The 24,812-nt window shown below is 44.6% G+C and overlaps 2 protein-coding genes across 2 annotated transcripts in view; one reads left to right on the top strand and one right to left on the bottom strand.

The window, feature by feature from the left end:
- The window catches only part of LOC126520925 (monocarboxylate transporter 12-B-like), a 117,369-nt gene extending 94,601 nt beyond the window's left edge, over window positions 1-22,768 (bottom strand). Inside the window, exon 1 of the mRNA XM_050169754.3 lies at window positions 22,472-22,768. The gene's annotated coding sequence lies outside the window, so the exon portion shown is untranslated. The remainder of the gene's footprint in view (window positions 1-22,471) is intronic.
- LOC126520775 (uncharacterized) lies at window positions 4,054-5,501 on the top strand. The gene has a single exon (XM_050169554.3). It carries the CDS (start codon window positions 4,054-4,056, stop codon window positions 4,906-4,908), a length of 855 nt encoding a protein of 284 aa, XP_050025511.1. The 3' UTR covers window positions 4,909-5,501.
- Window positions 22,769-24,812: the final 2,044 nt, after the last annotated feature.

The following is a 24,812-nucleotide window of genomic DNA, read 5'->3' as shown; positions in this document are numbered from 1 at the left end:
CAAAATTGAACGCCTTGACAACTTGTTATGGGAGATCGCGATATGACGACTAAGCCAATCGCAATATTCTAGCTCTAAACAACAAGCTTTTATTTTTCATTCACTACAAAATTTATTATCACAGAGCAAGAGCAGCTGCAGTGCCACTATTCTCCGCCTAGTTCAACACGCTTTTAACGATGAAGTACGGGAACGCGCTGGCTTCACCTCTGCTGGTAAGAATCTGTGGGAGTTACCGCTCCAGAATTTTTTGTAAAACATCCTTGATGTAACCCTAATGTTTACCGCGAAACGCTGGGCCCGAACGCTATGCACGAAGGTGGGCTTTGTGGTAGAAATACGGCCTCTTGCGTGGGCCGCGATGTGGCGGGGGCGAGCGCCAGCTGGACGTATTGCAAGGAACCGGGCGCGTCGTTCCGTGGCCCCCGAGACACCCACCAGTCGGCGTGCGCAAATGGCGGACGCCGCGGCCGGTCTGTGAATTGTAGAAGTGCTGGAAAAGGGGTTTCTTTGAGTTTTCGCGTTACAGAATTGTTTTCGCGTATAGACAAATTACAATCCGAGAGCTATCATGTCTGTAGGTTGTGTGTATGTCGTAGTTTACAATTTTTCCACGTATGTTAGCTTGAGAAATTCAATTACTTCAGTAAATTTCTTGCGTCACATGGATTGCTTGGGTATGGGTGGTTCGAGAATATTTTTGCCGTAATGTCGCCCGACGCCGATGCGGGACGCCGATGCAGGATTTTATGCGACACGGGCTCCTTAACGCTGTCGCGTTCACACACGAGCCCATTTTTCAGCGTTTCTACCATTCACAGAGTGACCGTGACCTCACAGATTTGCGCGCGAAAGTCTCAAAGGCCATAAGGCGGCGCGCCCGGTTCCTCGCAACGCCTCTAGATGGCACTCGCCTCCGCCGCATCGCGGCCAGCGCTAGAGGCCGCGGTTCTATCAGAAAGCTCGCCTTCGTGCATAGCGCCTGCAGCCAGCGTTTCCCGGTAAACATTACGGTTACACAAGCTCCAGTAGCCGGAAAGCTTGAAAAGCAGCAGGCTTTGAATGCTATTGGCGTTCCACTCTTGAAGGGGAAGCTTGAGCCTCCACCAAATTTTATTGGTACTACTCGCGTAAAGCGAAGCAGCGTTGTGGAAAGTTGTTTCTAGTGTACTTTATTTATATATTTATGCTTTTTTCTCCACGAGCACCATTTTCTGCCGTCTCTCAGAAAAACGATAGTTCACTGACCTCCAGCGGAGCCCGACCCCCCTACCCGTCGTCCAGGCCGCTTCTACGAAAAGAGGAACATACAATGACACGTCAACCGGCTGACACACGGCGCAGCCTCACATTCCTCCACCGATGTTGAATAGCACGCCTTTCTTTTGAATTCCTCCGAAGTTCCCTCGCCCAACCGCCTTACCCTCGCTCCCCTTTACAAGAACCTTACTAATATATACTGTGAGGAGGAGAGCATATGTCGCCTTGAAAAAGGCAAGTCCACTTGTCGAAACGCTGGCTGCTGCTCTCACCTTGATCTCGTTTTGCTCATCGTCTTGAATTTCCACCTCCCGCATTCCCCGTGTTTTCCCCAGTGATGTTCATATGTTAGATAAAACTATTATAAACGAGATATATCATGAATTTATCGAGAATTTTTCGTGCACTTATAAAGTGCACCTTTAAGGATAGTGATCGTTAATGTGTCATTCTAAAAAAAAACCTGGAAGCCATGCGTTACGCACGGAGACATGGAAGTTGCAAAGATTGACAATACTTTGAATCATTATTTCTTTTTTTTTCACATGTGATCTGAAGCAGGGCTACGTAGTGCATTTCAAAAGTTGATTAACAGTTAAAAATGCGCAACTTCAATAAGCCCCGTCATCGTACTTCGAAGAGCTCTTTGCAAGCCTTATGGCAGTGGCGTAGCAACTATTTCTCGAACGGGGGGGGAGGGGGGCAGAACGCAAAAGATCTGACCTCTCTGTACCCCTCTCCCGATATACGGATATATATATATATATATATATATATATATATATATATATATATATATATATATATATATATATATATATATATATATATATATATATATATATATTGCCACTCACTTTCGGAGGAAAAGCCGGAGAAGACGTCGACGAGTGGCTCACGAACTACCGAAGGGTGAGCCGGTCTAACGGTTGGAACTCGACCGCACAGTTGTCCAATGCTGTGTTTTCCCTCACCAACACAGCGCTCGTCTGGTATGAGAATCGCGAAGACACGCTCACTTCATGGGAGCTTTTCGTCCAGGAGCTCAGAGCGTGTTTTGGAGACTCTAGCGCAAAAAAGAAACGCACTGAACAGACGCTTTCGCAAACAGCTCAGATTCCCGGCGAGACCTGTACGACTTATATCGATGAAGTGCTGAAACTGTGTAAAATAGTCAACTCTCAAATGTCTGAAGATACAAAGTTGGACATTTGTTGAAAGGAATAGCCGAAGACGCCTACAATTTTTTGATCGGCAAGGAAAGCTTGGATTCCGTGTCTGACATCATTCGCCACTGCATGACCTTTGAGACGCTGAAGATGCGACGGATAATACCGAAGTTTGGTCGCCTGGCTAATGTCACAACGGTGGCAAGTGTAGACCCGAGCTCGTGTGTTGACCTTCCATCTACAATATGGCAGATTGTTCGCGAAGAGTTGCTCCATCGGGAAGAGATGTACCGTTGCACACCCGGCATCACTGGTGCGTACTTACCACACGAGATGAGAAACACGGCCGTTTCGACCGCATGGCAACCCACGGTTCACTCAGCGACCGTCGAGTATAGGTCTACCCCACAAACGAGAGGGACCATAAGCTATCAAGATCATGACTACGACCAACGCCCTCGCCGCACGCACGCCTCTCGGCGGCTGGTGCCTAGCCATGATGAATGTGACCCACCTGCTGGCTATGCAGTCGACAGCAACATGCGTGACTACGTGGAAGAACATCGAAATTTGCGGCATCTGCCGGTGTGTTTCCAATGCGGTGTCGCAGGCCACATAGCGAGGTTTTGCAATCGTCGCCCAACAACGTGGAATGGTCGATCGGGGTCTTCAACAAGGACCACACCTCCTATGAGGACAACTCAACAGCCGTACACTACCTCTTGGTCAGCTGGCGTCCCTCCCGGCAACGATTACTGGCAGAGAAGCTTTCGGAGCCGCTCGCCGGCATCTAACAGGAGTTTGACGCCACCGCCAACTTCTCGTGCACCGCGCTTACGTCAATCTACATCGCCAGTGCGCCGTTCCGCCTCGCCTTCACAACCGGAAAACTAGCTAGCGCGGCCGATGGGGGTGAGGTCGCTCGACACGTGCTATCGACAGAAATGCCCCCTGCAGTTGCTATGATTAAGAACAAAGTGCATGTGCTTGTTGATGGTGTCCCTACAATGGCTTTAGTGGATACCGGAGCAACTGTATCCGTAATGAGTCTCGGTTTTAAATGTCGGTTAGGGCGCAAAGGTGTATTTCCGTGGGACCAGGCTGCAACGTTTTGTGGAGTGAGCGGCGAGTCGTTGCGCCCTGTTTGTGTGTGCACTGCTGAAGTATCCTTGGCTGGTGGAGTTTTCGCGACGGTGTTTGTAGTTATTCCCCGATCTACGCACGAAGTGATTTTGGGCATCGACTTTTTGCGGCAGTGTGGTGCGACCGTTGATTGTCGCAAGGGGGAAGTTTGCGTCGATGGCCATGTTTCGTCCGGGCTCTTAGAGGAGACATGCAGTCAAGGTGAACTTTGTGTGTCTGCAGATACTGTTGTGCCTGCGTCCACCTCTGTGTGCGTGCCGGTTGCATGTCGCGGTGAAGTTCCAGACAGTTTCGATGCCTCCGTAGAGCCAATGCATCTAAATTGTGTGAAGAACGTTTTTGTCCCTCATTGTGTGGTATCCATCGGCAACGGGCGTGCTGGCTTGTGGATGGCCAACTGCTCGGCAGAACCCGCCCTGCTTCCAGACGGCTTGAAACTCGCCTACTTTACAGAATACACGTCTTCGTCCATAGCCGTACTATGGCTGCGCAGGTCAGTAATCAGTATTGTCTTTTCACAAAAAAATCAAGTAACTACTGTCTCCTACAGCTACCGAGCCCACAGTCCTGCCTTTCGATTGTTGTTGAATGTTATGATGTAGTACGTACCTTGTTGCTGTTGGCTGGTGATATCGAGTCAAACCCAGGTCCCGACACTGTACTCGCAGAACTAAAGAAGCTGTCTACTGGTCAGTCACAACTACTCGCCGAGGTTCAAGGCCTTAGAAACCAACTAACAACTACTGAACAGGCTATATCTGACCTCAGTAACAGATTATCCAACCTAGAAACTCGCTATCAAGACCTGGTAACACTACGCACCGACATGGATGCGATCTGCACTAACACCACCCAAACAGCCAAAGATATCAGAGGAATAGAAGCCCGCCTGGATGACGCCGAAAATCGCTCGCGACGAAACAATTTAATTTTCTATAATATCACAGATAACAATGCATCGGAAAACTACGCCCAATCTGAAGAAACTGTCCTGCGCCTCTGCCGTGATCACTTAGGTCTAACCATTGACCCAAAAGAAATTGAACGGGCTCACCGTCTTGGACGCCATTCTTCTGGGCGCTCTCGCCCAATAATAGTCAAACTGACATTTTTTAAAACCAAACAGCTAATTCTTTCAAATGGCCGTAAGTTAAAAGGGACTGATTACAGCGTCGGGGAGGATTTTTCACGCCCTGTCCGAGATGCGCGAAAGCATCTAGTTAGATTTGCCAAAACTAAAAACACAAAATTTTCCTTGCGCTACAAAACATTATTCATCGGTCCTAAACAGTACGCATTCGACGAATCATCGCAGACAGTAAAAGAAATCTCATAGCATACGGTTCATCGTCGTGTAACTAAACTTCCTGGTAGCAGCCCTCGTGGTAAACTTCCAAATCTTTCTTTTTCTATTATTTTCACAAACATACGCAGTTTCCTCCCCAAACGTGAACACATCTGTAATCTTGTTTCATCATCTTCCAGCAACATACTTGTACTAACTGAAACGTGGCTAACAGATGACGTCACTGATACGGAAGTTCTTGCCAATCTACCTAATTTTAAAGTTTTCCGCAAGGACCGCAAGGGCTCCAGAGGAGGAGGTGTTCTCATTGCCACTAACCAACAATTGCCTTGTTCTGTTATTAATATCCAATCAGAACTTGAAATACTATGGGTAATCTGCCGTTCCGCACCTCAAACCGTCATACTAGGTGTCTGCTACAGACCCCCCTACAGCTATCCACAATTTTCTTATTACCTAAATGATAGCCTAAATCAACTTACTACTACACATCCCAACGCGCGCATTCTTCTTTTTGGCGATTTTAACTTCCCGTCTATTGACTGGCAGAACTTCACACCAACAAGCAATGAAGAAATAACTAACTTCCTTGACGTCTGTCTAAATTTTAATCTCACCCAATTAGTAAAAGAACCTACAGGCGTCGTACGTGATTCGTCAAACATCTTGGACCTTATACTAACTAATCACCCTGAAAGTTTAGCGAATCTTACTTATCTCCGCGAAGTTAGCGACCACAAAATTATACATGCTACTTTCACCTTCGTTGCGGAATCGCGCCAAACGTTCCACAAAACAATTCGCCTTTACGACAAAGGCAATTACAATGAAATGAACAACCAATTGCTTGCTTTTTTTCCAGAATTCGAAAGAGATTTTTACGACCGATCAATTGAGGACAACTGGCTTACTTTTAAAACCAAGCTTGCCGAACTAACATCCAAATTCATTCCCACCATTACATTTCGTGCCAATCATAATAAACCATGGTTCACAAAGTCCTTAAAAACACTCGAGAACAAGAAAAAACGACTTTTCCGTGCAGCAAAACTAAACCCAAGCGAATGCGCATGGAATAAACACTACGAGGCCGAGTCAACGTATTTGCGGTCCATTTCTAATGCCAAACATGCATTTTTCATACTGACCTGCCGAAGATCCTAAGCAATAATCCCAGAAAGTTCTGGCAAGTTCTAAACCCTGATTATGCGCCTATCATCACACTTACCGACACGCATGGCGAGGAAGTGAGCGACGTTGAGTGTGCAAATATATTTAACACTGCATTTTCATCCGTCTTCACAACCGAAACTGATATGCCAACATTTGTCCCAACTTCCCAACCAAGATCGCTCATGCCACCAGTCACATTCGCTGCACACGGCATCACCGGTATCATTGAAAATATTAAGATGTCATCTTCTGCAGGTACTGACGAAATCACCAGCAAACTCTTAAAAAACATTCGTCATGCTTCTTCAGTGTACTTATCATTACTGTTCACACAATCACTCTCCACAGGTAGCATACCCAGCGATTGGAAGGTGGGGAAGGTCGTTCCGGTCTTCAAATCAGGTAACAAAGAATCGCCCCTTAATTATCGCCCCATCTCTTTAACAAGTGTGCCATGCAAAATCATGGAACATGTAATCTATTCTTGCATAATGAACTTTCTCGACTCTATTAATTTCTTTCATCCTTCTCAACACAGCTTCCGTAAAAACCTATCTTGTGAAACGCAATTAGCTATTTTTGTCCATGACCTGCACATGGCCCTTGATTCTAACCTTCAAACTGACTCAATCTTCCTAGATTTCGCGAAAGCCTTCGACAAGGTTCCCCACGAGCGCTTGCTACTAAAACTTTCTTGGTTAAATTTGCATCATAACATACTGCAGTGGATAAAAGAATTTCTGGCAAACCGTACCCAATTTGTTCACGTTAATAATCAAACCTCTAGGTCTCTTGCAGTAACATCAGGCGTCCCGCAAGGATCAGTCCTTGGTCCCCTTCTATTTTTAATATATTTTAACGACCTACCAACACAGGTCTCCTGTAACATTCGCATCTTTGCCGATGACTGTGTTATCTATCGCACAATCAGTAACCCCTCTGATCAGCTAACTCTTCAAAGAGATTTAACTTGCGTCCAGGACTGGTGTAACCAATGGCTCATGGAACTAAACCCCGATAAATGCAAACTCATGTCATTTCATCGAAAATGTAATCCTCTCCTGTTCCCTTATACAATTTCGCACGTCACGATAGCATTAACACAGTCTTACAAATACCTAGGCGTAACGTTGTCTAACGATCTAACCTGGAACGCGCATGTCACTAGAGTGATATCATCTGCTAACAGAAGCCTTGGTTTCCTAAAACGTCATCTACGTCTAGCGCCACCAAACCTAAGATTGCTTGCATACAAGTCACTCGTACGCTCTAAGCTGGAATATGCCTCTGCCATCTGGAGCCCTAACCAAAAATATCTAACAAACTGTCTAGAATCAGTGCAGAATCGTGCCACAAGATTCATCCATTCATGCTATTCATATAATGTCAGTATATCATCGTTAAAAGCAGAATCCGGCTTAACAAGCCTGACTTGTCGGCGTCGTATCGCTACTATGTACTTATTTCACAGGTTTTTTTACAGCTCACTTCATCATCCACCCTACATCAGTCCTCCTGCACGCATTTCACTCCGCATTGGTCATCCCTTTCAAGTCGCCCGTCCACGTACGCACACTACCACTTTTGCCACATCATTCTTCCCACGTTCAGCCTCGGACTGGAACGGCCTTCCACACGACATCGCCGCAATCACCTGCCCATCGACGTTTTTGAACTGTATAATTAACATATTTACCAGCGAGCAAACTTGTACCTAAACATCTTTCCCTTGTGTATATAATTTATTTTAATAGCTACCCACCCCTTATATAATACCCCCAATCCTGGGGGCCTTTAAGGTAATAAAGTGAAGTGAACAGCTGACCCGTCGTGTGAACCTGCTGACCTTCGCCACGTCTCAGATAAAAAGCTCCTCTCGATGATAAACAAGTCGCTCAGCACAAGGCAACGCCATACCTTGGGGGATATGCTTTCTAAGCATCTGTCAGTGTTTGACTTTGCGCGGCCGGACAAAGCGTTCTCGATTCCCGAGTCACGAACGCGCCATACTATGGATACGGGATCTGCGCGCCCGATCAGGCAAAAGCCTTATCGCGTGTCGCCTAACGAGCGCTAGATAATCGGGGAACAAGTGAATGACATGATGAAAAATGGGATAATACAAGAGTCCTCGAGTCCTTGGGCAGCTCCGGTCATACTCGTCAGAAAGAAAGACGGTAGCTGGAGATTTTGCGTCGATTATCGAAGATTAAACGCCGTGACTAAGAAGGATGTCTACCCGCTGCCCCGGATTGATGATGCAATTGATTGCCTTCATTCGGCCTCTTATTTTTCTTCAGTGAACCGGCGCTCAGGATATTGGCAAATCCCGATACACCCGGCAGAAAAGGAGAAAACAGCCTTCATAACCCCGGATGGATTATTCGAATTCAATGTGATGCCATTTGGGTTGTGCAACGCTCCAGCAACCTTTGAAAGGTTCATGGACACCATTCTGCGTGGGTTAAAATGGAACATCTGTATGTGCTATCTTGACGACGTTGTTATATTCGGGCGCACATTCAATGAGCACAATACGCGCCTGGATATTGTTCTCGACTGCATCAAAAACGCTGGCCTGGTTCTGAACTCCAAGAAATGTAACTTTGGTGACCGTCAAACCCTTGTGCTGGGTCATCTTGTTGACAAAGACGGTATCCGGCCTGATCCCCTCAAGACGGCAGCTGTTGAGGCATTCAGTGCACCGCAGTCAGTGAAGCAACTTCGTAGTTTTCTGGGTCATTGCTCTTAATTTCGCCGATTCATTCCTGGTTTTGCTGACGTCGCGTATCCTCTGACAAATCTGCTACATAACGACGCACGGGCACGGTTTGAGTGGACACCCGAGTGCGAGTCTGCATTTCGTCAGCTGAAGTTCCTGCTGACCTCCCGGCCTGTCCTTCGCCACTTTAATACTACTGCGCCGACAAATCCACACAGATGCTAGTGGCGTCGGTCTGGGTGCCGTCTTGGTCCAACGTTATGACGACCGTCAGCACGTGATTGCTTATGCAAGCCGCTCATTAGGCAAACCTGAACGAAATTACCCGGTGACTGAGCAAGAATGCCTCGCTGTAATATTTGCAGTTCAGAGATTTCGCTCGTACTTGTACGGACGCCCATTCCTAGTCGTCACAGACCACCATTCCCTGTGCTGGCTCGTGAACCTTCGCGACCCTTGTGGTCGCCTTGCGCACTGGGCTTTGAGGTTGCAGGAATATAACTTCACTGTTTCCTACAAGAGTGGCCGAAAACATGCTGACGCAGACTGCCTTTCCCGTATGCAGCTTACCACGACGGACTGCGACGCAGACGATTTTGATCATCTCGTCGCTTCTGTGACATCCGCTTTTCCAGATATCGATGTGTTCAAAGCAGAACAACGGACACACCAAATTGGAGCCACTCTTCACTTCTGCCCATTCAAGTGCAACAAGCAGCTACTGTCTACGTGACGGGCTCCTGTACAAAAGGAACTACTCAAGCACAGGGAAAAGGGGTTTATTTAGGCGTGCGAGAGCAGTAACGGCAGGCTACGAACAACAGGAATGGCCGCTGCACAGTCTTCGTTTTTCTCTTCCCTTTTCTTCTTGATCCCCGCGTCCCTTTTACGCGCTTGGATGTAAATATATATATATATATATATATATATATATATATATATATATATATATATATATATATATATATATATATATACATATATATATATATATGCTACCTGAAGGCATTAATGTTGCCGGATTCGACACCCTTGTTATGTAATAATAAACAAGAAAGGGGGTTAACTGAGCGTCCCGATTTATAATAACAATATCATAAGAAGCTGACAGTGACACCAAGGACAACATAGGGGAAATTACTTGTAAGGGTTAGTTTAGTACTAAAACATAAATACCAGTAAAGGGGATGGGGAAACGGCACCGCGGTAGCTGGGTTGGTGGAGCATCGCACGCGTAATGCTAAAACGTGGAATCGTTCCCCCCACATGCGGCAAGTTGTTTCTTCATACACTTTCATGTCCATTAATTTATCATTTCTTTAATTCAATTAGTAAGTACAAGTAATTTCTCCTATGTTGTCCTTGGCGTCATTGTTTATCGGTTTCTTACGATATTATAAGTAAGAATCGGGCCCCTCGTTAACTCCTTTTCCTTCCGGTCATTACATAACGAGGGTCTATAATCCGACAACATTGGTGCTTTCAGGTAGCGTTTGTGGGTTTTAGACCAGTTGCCTTCATCCAAAAAGATCACGTACTTGTGACACCTGCGGCAGAAAGGATGTTCCACATCCTCCGTCAAGGTTTGTGAATGGTGGTGCTGGCTAATACTTCCAGGGTTAGTTCTAGAAGCAAAACATAAATACCCAAGAAAAAGGATGAGGAAACGGCGTTGCGGTAGCTCAATTGGTAGAACATCGCACATGTAATGCGAACACGTCGGATCGTTCCCCCCTGCTGAAAGTTTCTTCATCCACTTTCATTGCCATAAATTTATAATTTCTTTAATTCAATTAGTAATTACAAGTAATTTCTCCTATGTTGTCCTTGGTGGCATTGTTAGCTGGCTTCTGATTTCATATATCTATATATATATCTATATCTATCTATCTATCTATCTATCTATCTATCTATCTATCTATCTATCTATCTATCTATCTATCTATCTATCTATCTATCTATCTATCTATCTATCTATCTATCTACCTATCTATCTATCTATCTATCTATCTATATATATATATATATATATGTATATATATAAATATACAGTGAACTCTCACTTGAGTGAACTTCAAGGGACTGAAAGAAATAGTTCACTTAACTGAAAGTTCACTAAACTGAATATTCACTAGACCAACATAAGACATGGCATACAGAGTCAAAAGTTTGAAGTGCAATTCATGGATCAAAAGACATGGCGTCCATAGTGTTAGAAATGTGTGAAATGGAATTTGTACATATCAACAAGTACAAGGTTCATACCAGTTATAATGCTGCCTTTCTCACTTAGAAAAAAAAATCTGTAATCTTCTGCACTTGTACTTTTAAAGCACAGGAAGTAACAAAACTGTCCAAAGAGTCAATGTTTTTGTACATTTCTGGCACAGCTTGCTGTTGAGAAACAAAGTCTCTCAACTTTCCAATGTACCCTACAACCTCAGCTAGAGTTATAGGGCTTGAAACTGGCTCGGCGATGTTACTTTGTTCATGGCCTCCGAGATTACATGCTTGCGCGTTCTGTGTTGGCAATCTCGGAGGCCATGCCTCGTTGCCGTTGGTTTTCCGTGCCGCCGCTTTGCCCCAGGGGTGCTGTAGCGCCAGCGACGTTACATTGCCGATGGTAAAAATAACGTAAAAATAAGCCTTGGCCCTCTGAGCGAGTTCGTTATACTGAAATATTGACTGTTCCGAAATTCGTTTAAGTGAAACATTTTTTTGCATAGAATCTATAAGAAAACTGCCGGGGATCTTTAAAAAGTTCGTTGTTCTGAAATATTCGATAAACCGACGTTCGTACAACTGAGAGTTTACTGTATATATATATATATATATATATATATATATATATGGAATTACTAATACTGTAAGTGAAAGAGCCTGGAAATGTTTCTGTCAGTTATATGCATATTTAACAGAGATAGACCTATTTATCAATCCCACATGGTGAACCATGCGGGCCTGAAAAATTATTTGAACATTCGGTTATTTCTCGCAATTATATACAATACCTCGAAATGACACAGAGACAAAAGGCAACGAGTGCCCCACAGTGGTCGCGGATCCCGCCCAGTAACAGCAGTACAGCGCACATAAAAAATGCACATTTCCTACAAAACAATTTTAATAATTAATGAAAAAAATTATGCTTGATGCTTAAGTTTACAGCATAAACGAATCGCTAGTTTAGGTAGTATTATTGTCATGGTTATACGCAACGAAGTACAAACAACATATATTGCACTATTGACACACACACACACAAAAAAAAAAAAAAAGAAGTCAGCAGATGCATGCTACCTTGGAGATCTACAACCTAATTTCCAGCGAAGCTGTTTCTTTCGAACAGTTGCAACAAAAGTTTCCGTTTCTCATAATTATATCGCATAGTTTAGTACGCTGCCCGTGTATGTATGAAGGTTCCGTATGAAAACTTGCCCGCATGTAATGCTTTGGAACACTTCTTGTGGAGAATTTTTTAAAAGGCAGTTATTCACCAACATACATGTTACTTCGCCATTGCATTTACCATGATGTCGTCCCTCCCTGCTGACCCCCTCCCCCCGCTCCACTCGATTTCCGATAGATTTGATATCGGTTGAGTTCACAATTATCTCAGGGCAACGGGATAAATTCCTTGTTCGCAAAACATATTCCTAAAGTACCGGATCGCTTGCATGCGTAATTTACTGCAAATTTCATAATTAGTCCCCTGTCTATGAAGTTTATCTACATAGTACCCATAACGCGCCCTTTATATTCGCCAAATAGAAACAAAATGTTTTGTTTAGTTCACCGAGGACATCGCTGAAACCAAATCGGAACTTGTTATGAAGCCTGAAAATGGGAAAAGAAAATCGACGGCTCGGTAATTATTTGCAACGCTTCTAATTGGTCCAGGAACGAAACATTTTGTCGAACATTGCCCAATTAAGATGACCTCCCTCCCCTTTCCACGAAATATAAACATGTTGTAATCTACAGCGATGTCGGGAAACTGAGAAGCATAACTGATAGCGGCCATGTCACACGCTCTAACACTTCAATAAGAATTTTTTAAAAGGTTGCATTTGATGCAGCCGTATTTAACCTCGCGCACAACGTTTTCATAGTGCACGACCAATTTTCCCTATATTTGGTCTTGGTGGCTTTTAATGTTCTCCCAGGGCAGCGGTCTAAATTCTGCCTCTCTCGTTAGACACGCTCATAACACTCTAGAATGCTTGCATGAGTAATTTATTGCGAGAGCCCCAATTCCCCATATATTTCAAAGTTTACCTCCAGATCACCCATTATTTTGTCCTTACAGTCAGCAAACATAACGAAGCTGCCCCCTTTAGTTCAGTGAGGAGACCAGACGAACCTAAAGTATCACGTGTGGAAAAAAATAAAAATAAAAATACGAGGATTCAGTAATTATTCGTAACGCCTCTAAACAAGTGAGAAACGTTAAAACTGCGCTACACATTGCGCTTAATATGCTGGCTATTCCTTCAAAGTATAAGATATCTGAAACGCAGAGTTATCTTGGGACATTGGGAAACCTAGTTAATAGTAGCAGCGTGACAATTGCTTACAATTTTTTTAAAGGCTGTATTTGATAAGCCCACATTTACAATCGCACCTAAACTTGACGTATTCTTCCCATTATGTTCACAAAAATTTCACCTCAGTTGTAATTGTGTCAACGCAGCCGTCTAAGTTTTACACTGCTTGTAAAACCGAATAATACCGCTGTGGACCACTTGCATGCGTATTCTACTGGAAAATGCACATTCAACTCATCCATTTGGAACACTGCCTACACATTGGCCATACAATGCCCTGATTACCCCCAGACAGAAACGGATGCATTGTTTAGCTCACCGAGGACAACGGAGAAAGAAACTACGAATCTCGTATGATGCACGGAAACACTTGGAAAAACGGGGATTTAGTAATTAACTGCAACACTTGCTTTAAAGCAGGAGAATGAGTTCCGCAACGCATCGTGTTCAAAATTCTCGCTGTTTTCACGGAACTTGAACCGTCTTTCGTGCTGTTCTAGGAGTCTGGGAAACATTTCGATTAACGGCAGTATGACACTCTGGAACGCTTCAATGAGTAACGTTCTACAAAGGCTGCAATGAACCTACACGGAATAAACGTATATCGTTCGTCACTCAGAACATTGCTTCGTACTTGGAATAAATATAAACACCGTGGATCGCATATTTTACCGAGCATACCTGGGGGAAAACAACTAAATGCCGTCTATAACGCATAAAAGGTGGGAGAAAGCGACTGTTCCGGAACTGTGTTCACAGCACATAAACAATCTACACAGCGCCAAAAAGTGGCCGTGATTTTTCAAAATATCTATTGTTTTTGCTCCTGCCAGCAAACAAGTAATAGTTTATCTCTTATTTAGAAACAGCCTGAATATGAAATCGCCAATGTCAGAAGTGACACATGCCTTTATGGGTATTGAAATGGCTCGCACGTTCAACCAAGGTCATTGTCACGAGCATATCTTCGGTAAATCGTGATTACACAATGAAATTCCACAGTTATACCTGTAAGAGGTTTGATTAGATTTTTGATCGTGATAATATACTGAGACTGCAACACTATGTAGGCTATGTCTGCGCATAGATTAAATAGTTCCAGCATTTCATAATCGGCCGATTTCATGCCGTACGGCACACCAGTCGTTGGGCGCCGCTGATTATAATACTTTATCTGGACGTCCCCCTCGCCCGCAGGTCAATGGTAGCAAGCTGATTGTGTTGTCGAATACGGATATAGCGGTCCCAGAAAGCTAGGCATAATGCAAGTTGCGCAAGCTGGCAGTTCGTTAAAGCGGGAACTGCACAGCGCCAGACGTTATCCACAACGCGAGCGTATTCGGCGGATCCTGCGCGTCGTCCGCTACAGGGCGTCCCGAGAAGCAGTAAAGCATTACCTACGTGCTCGCTCTATTAAGAAGGTCAATGTAGCTTCAATTGTAGGTTTGCTGGACTTTCCAGCGTGCAGCCGAAAGTGCGCGCTTTCAGAAATGGGGGGGGGGGGGGCAAATGACATACTTTGCCACCCCACTTTTGACATTGAGGCCGAAAGTTGCAATGTCATTGCAATGTCAGTGCGAGGGAGAGAGAGCGAGAGAAAGTAATAGATGAACGGCAGTGTGAATGGTTACTCTGCATTGTGGAAACTTGTGAAGTTTTTGATGTGTTTGTGGCCTCACGTGAAAGAAGGGCTCTGGACAACGATAATTTCCTTACCATAAGCTCCTAATGTCTCATGACCTCGAGCGTACCATGCGCAATGCCTTATGATCTCGAGCGTACCAGAATCTTGAAAGAACGCTAACATAATCCTAATCCATAACAAAGGGGACGCCAAGGACTTAAAAAATTATAGACCGATCAGCTTACTGTCAGTTGCCTACAAAGTATTTACTAAGGTAATTGCAAATAGCATCAGGAACACCTTAGACTTATGTCAACCAAAGGACCAAGCAGGATTCCGTAAAGGCTACTCAACAATACACCATATTCACACTATCAATCAGATGATAGAGAAATTTGCGGAATATAAACAACCGTTATATATAGCTTTCATTGATTTCGAGAAAGCGTTTGATTCAGTCGAAACATCAGCAGTCATGGAGGCATTACGGAATCAGGGTGTAGACGAGCCGTATGTAAAAATACTGAAAGGTATATTTATAGCGCCTCCATAAAGAAAGCAACAAAATCCCAATAAAGAAAGGAGTCAGGCAGCGAGATACGATCTCTCCAATGCTGTTCACAGCGTGTTTACAGGAGGTATTCAGAGACCTGGATTGGGAAGAATTGGGGATAAGAGGTAGTGGAGAATACCTTAGTAACTTGCGATTCGCTGATGATATTGCCTTGCTTAGTAACTCAGGGGACCAATTGCAACGCATGCTCACTGATCTGGAGAGGCAAAGCCGAAGGGCGGGTCTAAAAATTAACCTGCAGAAAACTAAAGTAGTGTTTAACAGTCTCGGTAGAGAAGAGCAGTTTACAATAGGTAGTAAGGCACTGGAAGTGGTAAGGGAATACTACTTAGGGCAGGTAGTGACCGCGGATCTGGATCATGAAGCTGAAATAATCAGAAGAATAAGAATGGGCTGGGGTGCGTTTGGCAGGAATTCTCAGATCATGAACAGCAGGTTGCCATTATCCCTCAAGAGAAAAGTGTATAACAGCTGTGTCTTACCAGTACTCACGTACGGGCCAGAAAGCTGGAGGCTTACGAAAAGGGTTCTACTTAAATTGAGGACGACGCAATGAGCTATGGAAAGAAGAATAATAGGTGTAACGTTAAGGGATAAGAAAAGAGCAGATTGGGTGAGGGAACAAACGCGAGTTAATGACATCTTAGTTGAAATCAAGAAAAAGTAATGGGCATGGGCAGGACATGTAATGAGGAGGGAAGATAACCGATGGTCATTAAGGGTTACGGACTGGATTCCAAGGGAAGGGCGGCGTAGCAGGGGGCGGCAGAAAGTTAGGTGGGCGGATGAGATTAAGAAGTTTGCAGGGACGACATGGCCACAATTAGTACATGACCGGGGTAGTTGTAGAAGTATGGGAGAGGCCTTTGCCCTGCAGTGGGCGTAACCAGGCTGCTGCTGATGATGATGATGAAGCTCCTAATGCACGTGCCTCCATATGCACCTTCTCTACTTTTTGACACCGTTAATCTGTTGTGTGAGGGTGTAATTTTTGTTACCTCAATGAAAACTACTAAGGTGTCTGTTGTCTGCAAAGGCGGCGAAGTAAGGCGCATCAAATTCTCCTCCGATATCTCTTCTCTATGTTTTTGTAATGTTATCAAAAAACTTTTCTTGTGTGATATTTCAACGGCCCCGTGTCGCAAAAAATCCGATGTCGGTGTCGTTGTCAGCGTCGGCGGAGTTGTCCGCGAGCGAAAATTTCCGCATACATTTAGAGATAAGTATATGCCATGCATCGCTATACGACATGCGGTTATGCGGGTTATATTGCCACAATATTCCATCTATCACTAAAGTTGCTCGCACCTTGCCTTACATTCCTGACATATTCCTCGGAATTTCGCGAATGACAGCCCACAAACAAATGTAATGAAGCCAAACACCGGCAGCGCATGCCTTTTAAGTTAGATCTTCTCAGGCTTAATATTAAAAGTGCGAAACGGTAACAGAGACCTGAAAATGACGAAATTTTTTTGGCGTGGCTGTGCACTACCCCTGGGATCGGCCCACGCAAGAGGCCGCGTTTCTACCAGAAAGCTCGCCTTGGCGGCGAACGCTTTGCGTTTCCATGTACACATTACGATCACATAAGCTGCGGCTGCCGATAATCGTGAGGGGCAGTCAGAGATCTCTGAGTCTATCGCGTTCCACTTAAGCGTCCTCCTATTTTTTCGCCATAATTATTGATTCCACCACTTTGGCTTCGTAAAACCTAAATAATCGATAAAACCTAAATCGATAAAACCTAAAGCAATTTTGATGGGAGCTGAATACAAGAACTGTGTATTGGACGCACGTTGGAGAACCCCGGACGCTCAAAATTAATCAGGAGTGCGCCTCATGATCAGTTAGTGGTTTTGGCGTAAAACACGAAGTTAATAATGTTTAATAAAATATATGTCAATGGAGTAGGCTTTGCGCACGCTGAAAAAATTACGCTTTACGGAAGTTTAAAGACATGGGTTTACACTTGGGATATTTATTGATTTTTCAATGCTTTAGGCAGCGCTGGCCATCAGATTCTTGCCTCTAAGGTCTTGTGCATAAATTGTGGAAGATATTCAAAATGAATAAAATTCTGCCTGACTGCTAAAAGTCCGTACGTCCGCATAAATAACCTGAGCTCATAAATTGTGCCCCTCAGGTGAGCTGTACCTCAGGGGTGCATGCTCGCTTCACTTTGATAAATGGATGATACATAAAAGAAAAGCTGTCCGTCTCGGTCGGTGTCGCTTCGAGCGGCGATGTCTCCTCCGCGAGCATTTAAGTACTTCCAGAAAGGCGGTCCCTGAAGATTATTTCATAAATTCCGTCCGTAATTTCTGCGATGCCGCCCCTCTAACAGCTGACATCAACTAGAGGCTGCTACCATGCCTCGAATATCACACCCTTTCCACTAATGCTTTCAAATAGTTTTTTTTTTTCGCCGAACGATTGAACACTGGAATTCGTTGCCTGGTGAAATTCGCGAATTAAGTCGCTTCAGTTTCAGGCGTCATAGGCAATGCTTATGAAGTGTTTCTTTCTTTTCTCTGTAGGCTTGCGAATATTTACACTTTTTCCCGCATTATGCCCTGTCCGATTACTGTGTTAGTGCGCACTCGTGATACTGCACTGTGTTTTCTCGTCAGCATGTGTGATTATAACTTCTGCTACAGCCCTTTGGGCTGCAGCATGAACAAACAAACAAACAAACAAACAAACAAACAAACAAACAAACAAACAAACAAACAAACAAACAAACAAACAAACAAACAAACAAACATTGTGTAGTTCCAGCAATTTAAGAAAAAGAAACACGCAATTTGTTCTGTTCATGTGAAATAACTGTTGAGGCGGAAATGCGCTACAAATCGCAATGTGCAGGTGGCCAATTAAAAATATTCGCTGTTTAACTTATTAATTATTCACTTTAAGGCACACGTTCCAGTTTGGAATTTATAGTCACGCAGAAGTGAAGTCATGCCTGCTCAGCCGAAATCTTGCACCGCTTATAGGCCGTTTTAACAGGAGGCTAGGGCTCAGCTCCGATGACGCCTATTCAAACACACGTAAAACGCAGAAACATTTTTCTGAGATAACCACTGGGCCGATTTTCATCAAGCTTGTTCCATTTGAGAGAGAATATTAAATTCTAGGGCCTGTCGGAAGCGTAATTTTCATTTAGGTCGGGAAGCTTTTTGAAAAGAACTTTAAAAAATCGCTAAGTTTGAAAAAGAATAGAAGCGCAAAGTGAATGAATTCGTATCTCTGCGCCAAGAACAGATATCACAGTTCTGCAAACTGCACCCGTTAGAGCATTCAAAGCGGACAAATTTGATTTATCAATTTACATTTTAGGTCAATCTGTTACATTGTTTGTAACGGTTTTGCAAAAGTCCTACTCACATATTAATGGTTTACTTGAGAGCCATATATAATGCAACAGTTTTGTCCGCTTTGGATGTACTATTGATACAATTGACAGAATTGTCGCACCACGTTTCATTGCTGAGTTGCAGAGTCGTAAACTTTATAGTTTCGTTTTCTGAAAATTTGCGATTTTCTGCAATATTTATTCAAATACGCTTCCAACAGTCACTATATTTCAACTGCTTTAAAATGCAACGAACCTCATCAAATTAGGTGCAGTGGTTGCCGAGAAAAACGAGTTCCCTCTTCAGATGTATTTAGATGGGAGCCGCCGCGCTAAAGCGTTCTCTTAAACTGTGCTGCGAAATACATTGGCGTTCCAGTCAACAGTTTACCAAAAGCGTGCGTCAAGCAGTTTGGAGTGCTTTTAAGTGTAACGTCAGGGAACGTTCTAGCACATTTTGGGGACGGACGTCTCGAGAATGGCGCAAGCTTTAGTGCGGTACAACTCGGATCCAGTTTCGCGATGGCAACACGGGCTCTAAATTAAATAATTAAACTATTAATTAGTTTAATTGGCCACCTGGACATTGCGATTTGTCGCACAAGTAGCGTCCGCTTCTTCAAGTAATCCAGGTGAACAGATCGAGCTATCTATCACGCGCTATCGAAAAAAAAAAGAGATCTCTCCTAAAAAAAAAGAAATGCGAGGGTATAGAGGTATCGACGCCAGTGCTCAGTATGTTATGTACGCAGATGACTGCACGTCGCGTAGTTGAGGACGTCGAAACAGATATTCTAGCACAAAAGTGTAATGAAATTTTCTTGGGGCTCTCAGCACAGACTGAAGTGCACATTATTAAAGTTTGCCACTTGAAAACAAGAATATTTCTTTGTACAAAAACAAACGCGCGCACGTGCACACACACACACACACACACACACACACACACACACACACACACACAAAACAATAACACCGCCTAATTCTAGACCTAATAGGATTTTGTTTTGTTTAAATGAGGACACAAAGGTTGTGGAGAAACACTGGCTGCCATGCACATCAGATCGCAGCAGGGTCCCGAGTGCGTAGCCGAGTGATTCCTCGCACGGAGGCTGTTCTACACAGCGCATCACTTCTGTCGCAGTTATACTACTGAACCTTTGTCGGGGCTTGAAAATAAAAACTAACATAAGGATTTTTATTGTATTGGGAAAAGAACGCTGTCTTCCGTATAGGCACTATTGAGTTCACTCTTACAAGGAATATTTTATATATGTATGGCACATATGTCCTTTCAATTATTTTTCTTTGGCTTACCTTAAAAATCGCTTTGCTTAACCGGCTGCTTCTGAACACCGCAGTAACATTAAACGCACACAATCGGAAGTCCAGAAATCCACTTTTTCTTCACATGACAATAAAATAAATCCAGAAAATATAAGGGATCGCCCTCTGCCAACAATTGCAAACTGGAGTCCCTTGCAGTAGCACTTAATATACCGGAAATGCCTTAAAGGCACGTAGGATTTTAAAATGAAACAAGACAAGCTATTGTCACTGTTATGCCTATATCATTGTCTTGTTTTTTTCAATTTATGGCAATGTTTAAGTAATAAAAATGAATTTTATAATTACCCATGAAAACATCGAAGTAAAGTTGTCTCCTCCCTGCGTGGAGGCTCCCTGCGTGGAGGGAGCACAACCGACTCTGCAGGCATTTTCACTAAACTTGTTCTCTCTCACTGATGCACCATTGCGTTCATTGCAAATCAGTAAAATAATGGCGCTGTGCTGTTAAAGGGCTGTGAACGAACATGCTGGCAATCTGTATTGATGAGTGCCTTATGTAAGTAGGCTTTGTTAACCTTACTTATTGAGCTACGCCCGCTGTCGCATGCACGTATTTGCTTCCATGCAGTGAACTCTGGCCCACCATCAATTTGATATGACAACTCTTTGCACAGGAGTGCTTTCAGTACATTTAGTGATGAATAAAACGATCCAAAATAAAAAAAAAATGAACTGTTTATAACTTTTGGTGTGAGATGATGTTAAGCAATTTTTTCTCTGAATTCGCCCAGCTCCGCTCACAACCGAGCATCGCGCAGTGTTTGGACTGTTCCTCCTCCTTTCACAACCGTACTTTCACTCTCTTCTTCTTTTCTTCATAGCCTCAGCCCGCTTGAAAAAGAAAACGCCTGCTGTTCCGGCCGTATTCTTCTTCTTTCCTTTGTGCACACATAAACGGCCGCGTTGTGCTCTGGCCCAAGCGCGCACGGTCAGCCAGCCGTTCTCTCCTGTTCCCGTTTCCCGTGTGCGGCACTCTTTGCGGCCTGTTGCAACTGAGGAAGACAAGCGTCGAGTCTTTTTACGTAGCGCATTTTCTTTTCCGCGTTATCTTCGTCATGCTTGCTTCCTGTTCGTTGTGACACAAAGACCGCAACAACATTAGCATCTGTACACATATCGGACGCTGGGCGGCGGCATGCCAGTGGAAGCACGATAGTCGACGATGCTCGGCTTTGCGCCTCTTGACGAATAGCATTCCGCGTTCACATACGCCGTTGTTGCTGCCGTGTCGTGAGAATTGCGCAAGTATGTGGGTACCAGACTCACTACCAAAGGGAACGGAACCCAATAGAAGGCGTCCATTGCGACCACGCGTATTGTTCAGCAGCGTGCATTAAAAGTCACGTTAGAAGGTTCGCGTGCTATAGCTGCGTTGCGAATGGAAATTTTTGCAGCCTGGTTTCGATTGAGCGACACCGTTTAGTTTGCACTTCAAATTTCTACCTTTATTCATTTTGTGGAAGAAAGGTTCATTATTTATGGGAGAAACTTCCCTTCTTTCAATTTCACATCGAAAACTCACCTCTAGTACGCCAGTGTGACCTCACGAATTTCCGACTATTTTCTCATATTTGGTGGCACAAGTAAAGATTTGGAAACTTGCTGTATTTGGGCACTTGGGTCCTTTACAGTGCACTGTAGTCCTTCTTGAACAATAAGCAATGCAACAGTGGACGCTGACACAATACATGATGCCGCGATTAGATGCTACGGGAACTTATCTTTTGCCTCCTTTTCTAGCTTAATTAGCAAGCTTCCCTTCAGGGTAATAGCAGCCGTTTTGATTTTACAGAAGCGCTATTTGCTAGTAGAGATCGCCTTAAAATTCGCTAATGAGCGAGTGAGTCGACGTGCTTGCAAACAGTTTTCTTATATTAGCTTGGTAGTAGTTATCATTTGAATATTGTGTAATTACCCATGATTTCTTTTTGGTTCTGTGCCTGCTCTCTTGTTCCCGGTGCTAGGGCGCGGTTTGTAAATCTGCTGGTCGCCGCGCCGACGAGTCGGGAAAAGCTGGCTATATCCATTCACGAGCGTAAGCGCTAGCGTGGACGCAACGAGAACGAAGAGGGAACTGCGCTATTTGATTCATCTAAACCAAATGGAGCGGCGGAAACCGAGTGGTTTCGCCTTATCTTTCGCAGGAAAATGAAAGGCCTTTTGTTTTCCTTCGGCGGAATAAGGAACACGAGCCTTCCGGCGATTCGCTTGACGGTAATCACGGTGCGCGTAGAGCGAGACTGACCTGTGGAAGCAGCGGAGCTCTGGGAGGGCGACCGACTTGAACGGCGCAGTGCAGCCTCCGCCGCCGACTGGCGCGCCAGTTGTGCGCGGGCTTCCCGAGACGTCGTCCTGGCGAGACGCAGACCGGCCAGAGTGCTTACGTCAGAAGGGTGGTCTCCCGTCAATCGGGTGGGGTACCGCTCCGGCGGGCGACGCTTGGCACTGTGGCCGGCAACGCGGCTCGGAGGAGCGCCGGCGAAGCCCGTTTCTGGTCGCTCCTCTCGCCGCGCCGAACCGGACGGCGGAGGAGGGCAGGAAAGCGAGAGCCCCGTGTCACTCACCTCCTCGGCGCTCTCTCTGCATTTATCGCCGAGAGAAAGCACGGTGTCGTTTGAGTGGTCTGCATGTTTCCGAGGCGCGTTTCAAGGTGCCTGTTGGCACTGCCAAATGAGATTAGATAGCCGCCTCACTGTTTCACTGCATGGCTGATCCAGCTCGGCTGCACCGGCCAACCGAGAAGCGCGGCTCTCCTTCGTCCGGCGACGGTGCGCTGCGGGCATTGTTGCTAGCCGCAGCTGTCGTCCGCAGGATTGAAGCGCCAACACCGCCACTGCTCGTGCACGTGTCCTGCTCTGCGCTCGAGCAACGCGCTGGCGAACCCATGCCACGGCCTAGGTTGACACGCATGTCACGTGCGCGGACCACCGCCTCACACAAGCGCGCTAAGCGACCAGACTCGGCCGCGCAAATTGCCGCGAGAGTGCGATCGCAGCGCCGTCGGCATTGTACGTGCTCGTCAAAAGAACGAGATCTTGCGCTGTGTTGCCCTACTGATCAATTACGATATTTTAAGAAACTGCAAACAATTCCTAGGCATTCATTGTGACTCGGTACATACGGCTCGGCCTATGGCAGAAGGTGCAGAGACGACTTCCCTCGACTGACGGCTCGAACTTGTTCCACCAGTTCACCCTCCCGTCCCCCATGATTTAACTAACATTTTACTCCACAGCTACAGTTATAAACTTCGCATCTGTGACTGTAAACGCGGCCTTGGGCGAGGCCTTGGGGCCTGTCATGCCGTGGTTGTGCAAGAGTTTCGCCATATGCTGCGGCTCGGTTCCGGCACACAAGACGCTCAGCGAAGCCACGTGAATGTCATATACTAGGCGTTTCTTATTATGCGGAGCACTTCGTTTTAAAAGAAGCTGTCACATCTAGGCCCGCCAGTTCTTGCCCATAGGCTAGGCGGACGTTAGCAACAAGAAAAATTTCGACGATCATTTCTCTAATCATCTAAGCTGTTCTAATTGAATTTCCTAATTACTCAGTTTAGGGCGCATATTGTAATTGCGAAATTGAAGCTGAGGGGTAGTGACGTCATGCCTGCTTAGCAGAAATGCTGAGAGTAGCGCCACTTTCGAGATATCCGTTGCCAATACCTGCTTAAGTATGCTTTGACGTTTCAGTTAAGATCGTCCCGAACTGTTAAAGGTACGCTTTTGGGAGGCTTAACTAGAAAGCCAATGTTCTCACTAGCACATTGTAAGGTCGCATATATCGAATAATAATAATAATAATAATAATAATAATAATAATAATAATAATAATAATAATAATAATAATAATAATAATAATAATAATAATAATAATAATAATAATAGCAGCTTTGGCATGTATACCCAATGCACTTACACGGCGGCATTGCGATGAACACTACAGAAGAAGAAGAGCAGGATGCACTGGGGCCAAAGCGGAGCTGTTTTCGTGCAAACTCTATTCGACCCATTACACGTTCATCTTTGTGAAATAGACTTATTAAGCAGCTCTGCTCCGATAGCTAAGATATAGTTCGATTATATTTTTCCGAATAATGTTAAGCATCTGCCTTATCAATTCCTAAAGGGTATTTTAGAAGATCGCCTTGTACAACTAAAAATAAGAACTGTGATTGCAACTGACGCTTCCATCTGTGAAGAGAAGGCAGGTATGGGCATGGTATCACCATCTCTTAATTTGTCTTTTTCAATCCGACTACTTTACTGCACGTCTATATTCTAGGCTGAATTATTGGCAATTGTTTTAGATTTACGTGAATTGCCTTTATCTTCGTCAGCAGCCGTAATTTTAACAGACTGCCTGTTCGTTTTTTCTGCCCTAACCACTTATAACTTACCAAACGCATTAGAAGCGTTCAATTCTTTCGTCCCAAGACAATTACGCCTCATTCGTTTGGTGTGGTTGCCGGTACACAAAGGACTAATCCTAAATGAATCTGCTAATGAACTCACAGTAGCATTACTTAGTGGTCCGCTAATCCCTATTTTACTATTGTCGGCGCTTGTAACGGCGGCGCGATTTTA

This window comes from Dermacentor andersoni, chromosome 3 (assembly GCF_023375885.2).
Source record: "Dermacentor andersoni chromosome 3, qqDerAnde1_hic_scaffold, whole genome shotgun sequence".
Taxonomy (NCBI): Eukaryota; Metazoa; Arthropoda; class Arachnida; order Ixodida; family Ixodidae; genus Dermacentor; species Dermacentor andersoni.
This window is presented reverse-complemented; position numbering and strand designations above follow the sequence as displayed.

Coding starts and splice junctions, on each gene's coding strand:
- LOC126520775 (XM_050169554.3), top strand. CDS start 4,054: ATGGCTGCGCAGGTCAGTAATCAGTATTGTCTTTTCACAAAAAAATCA.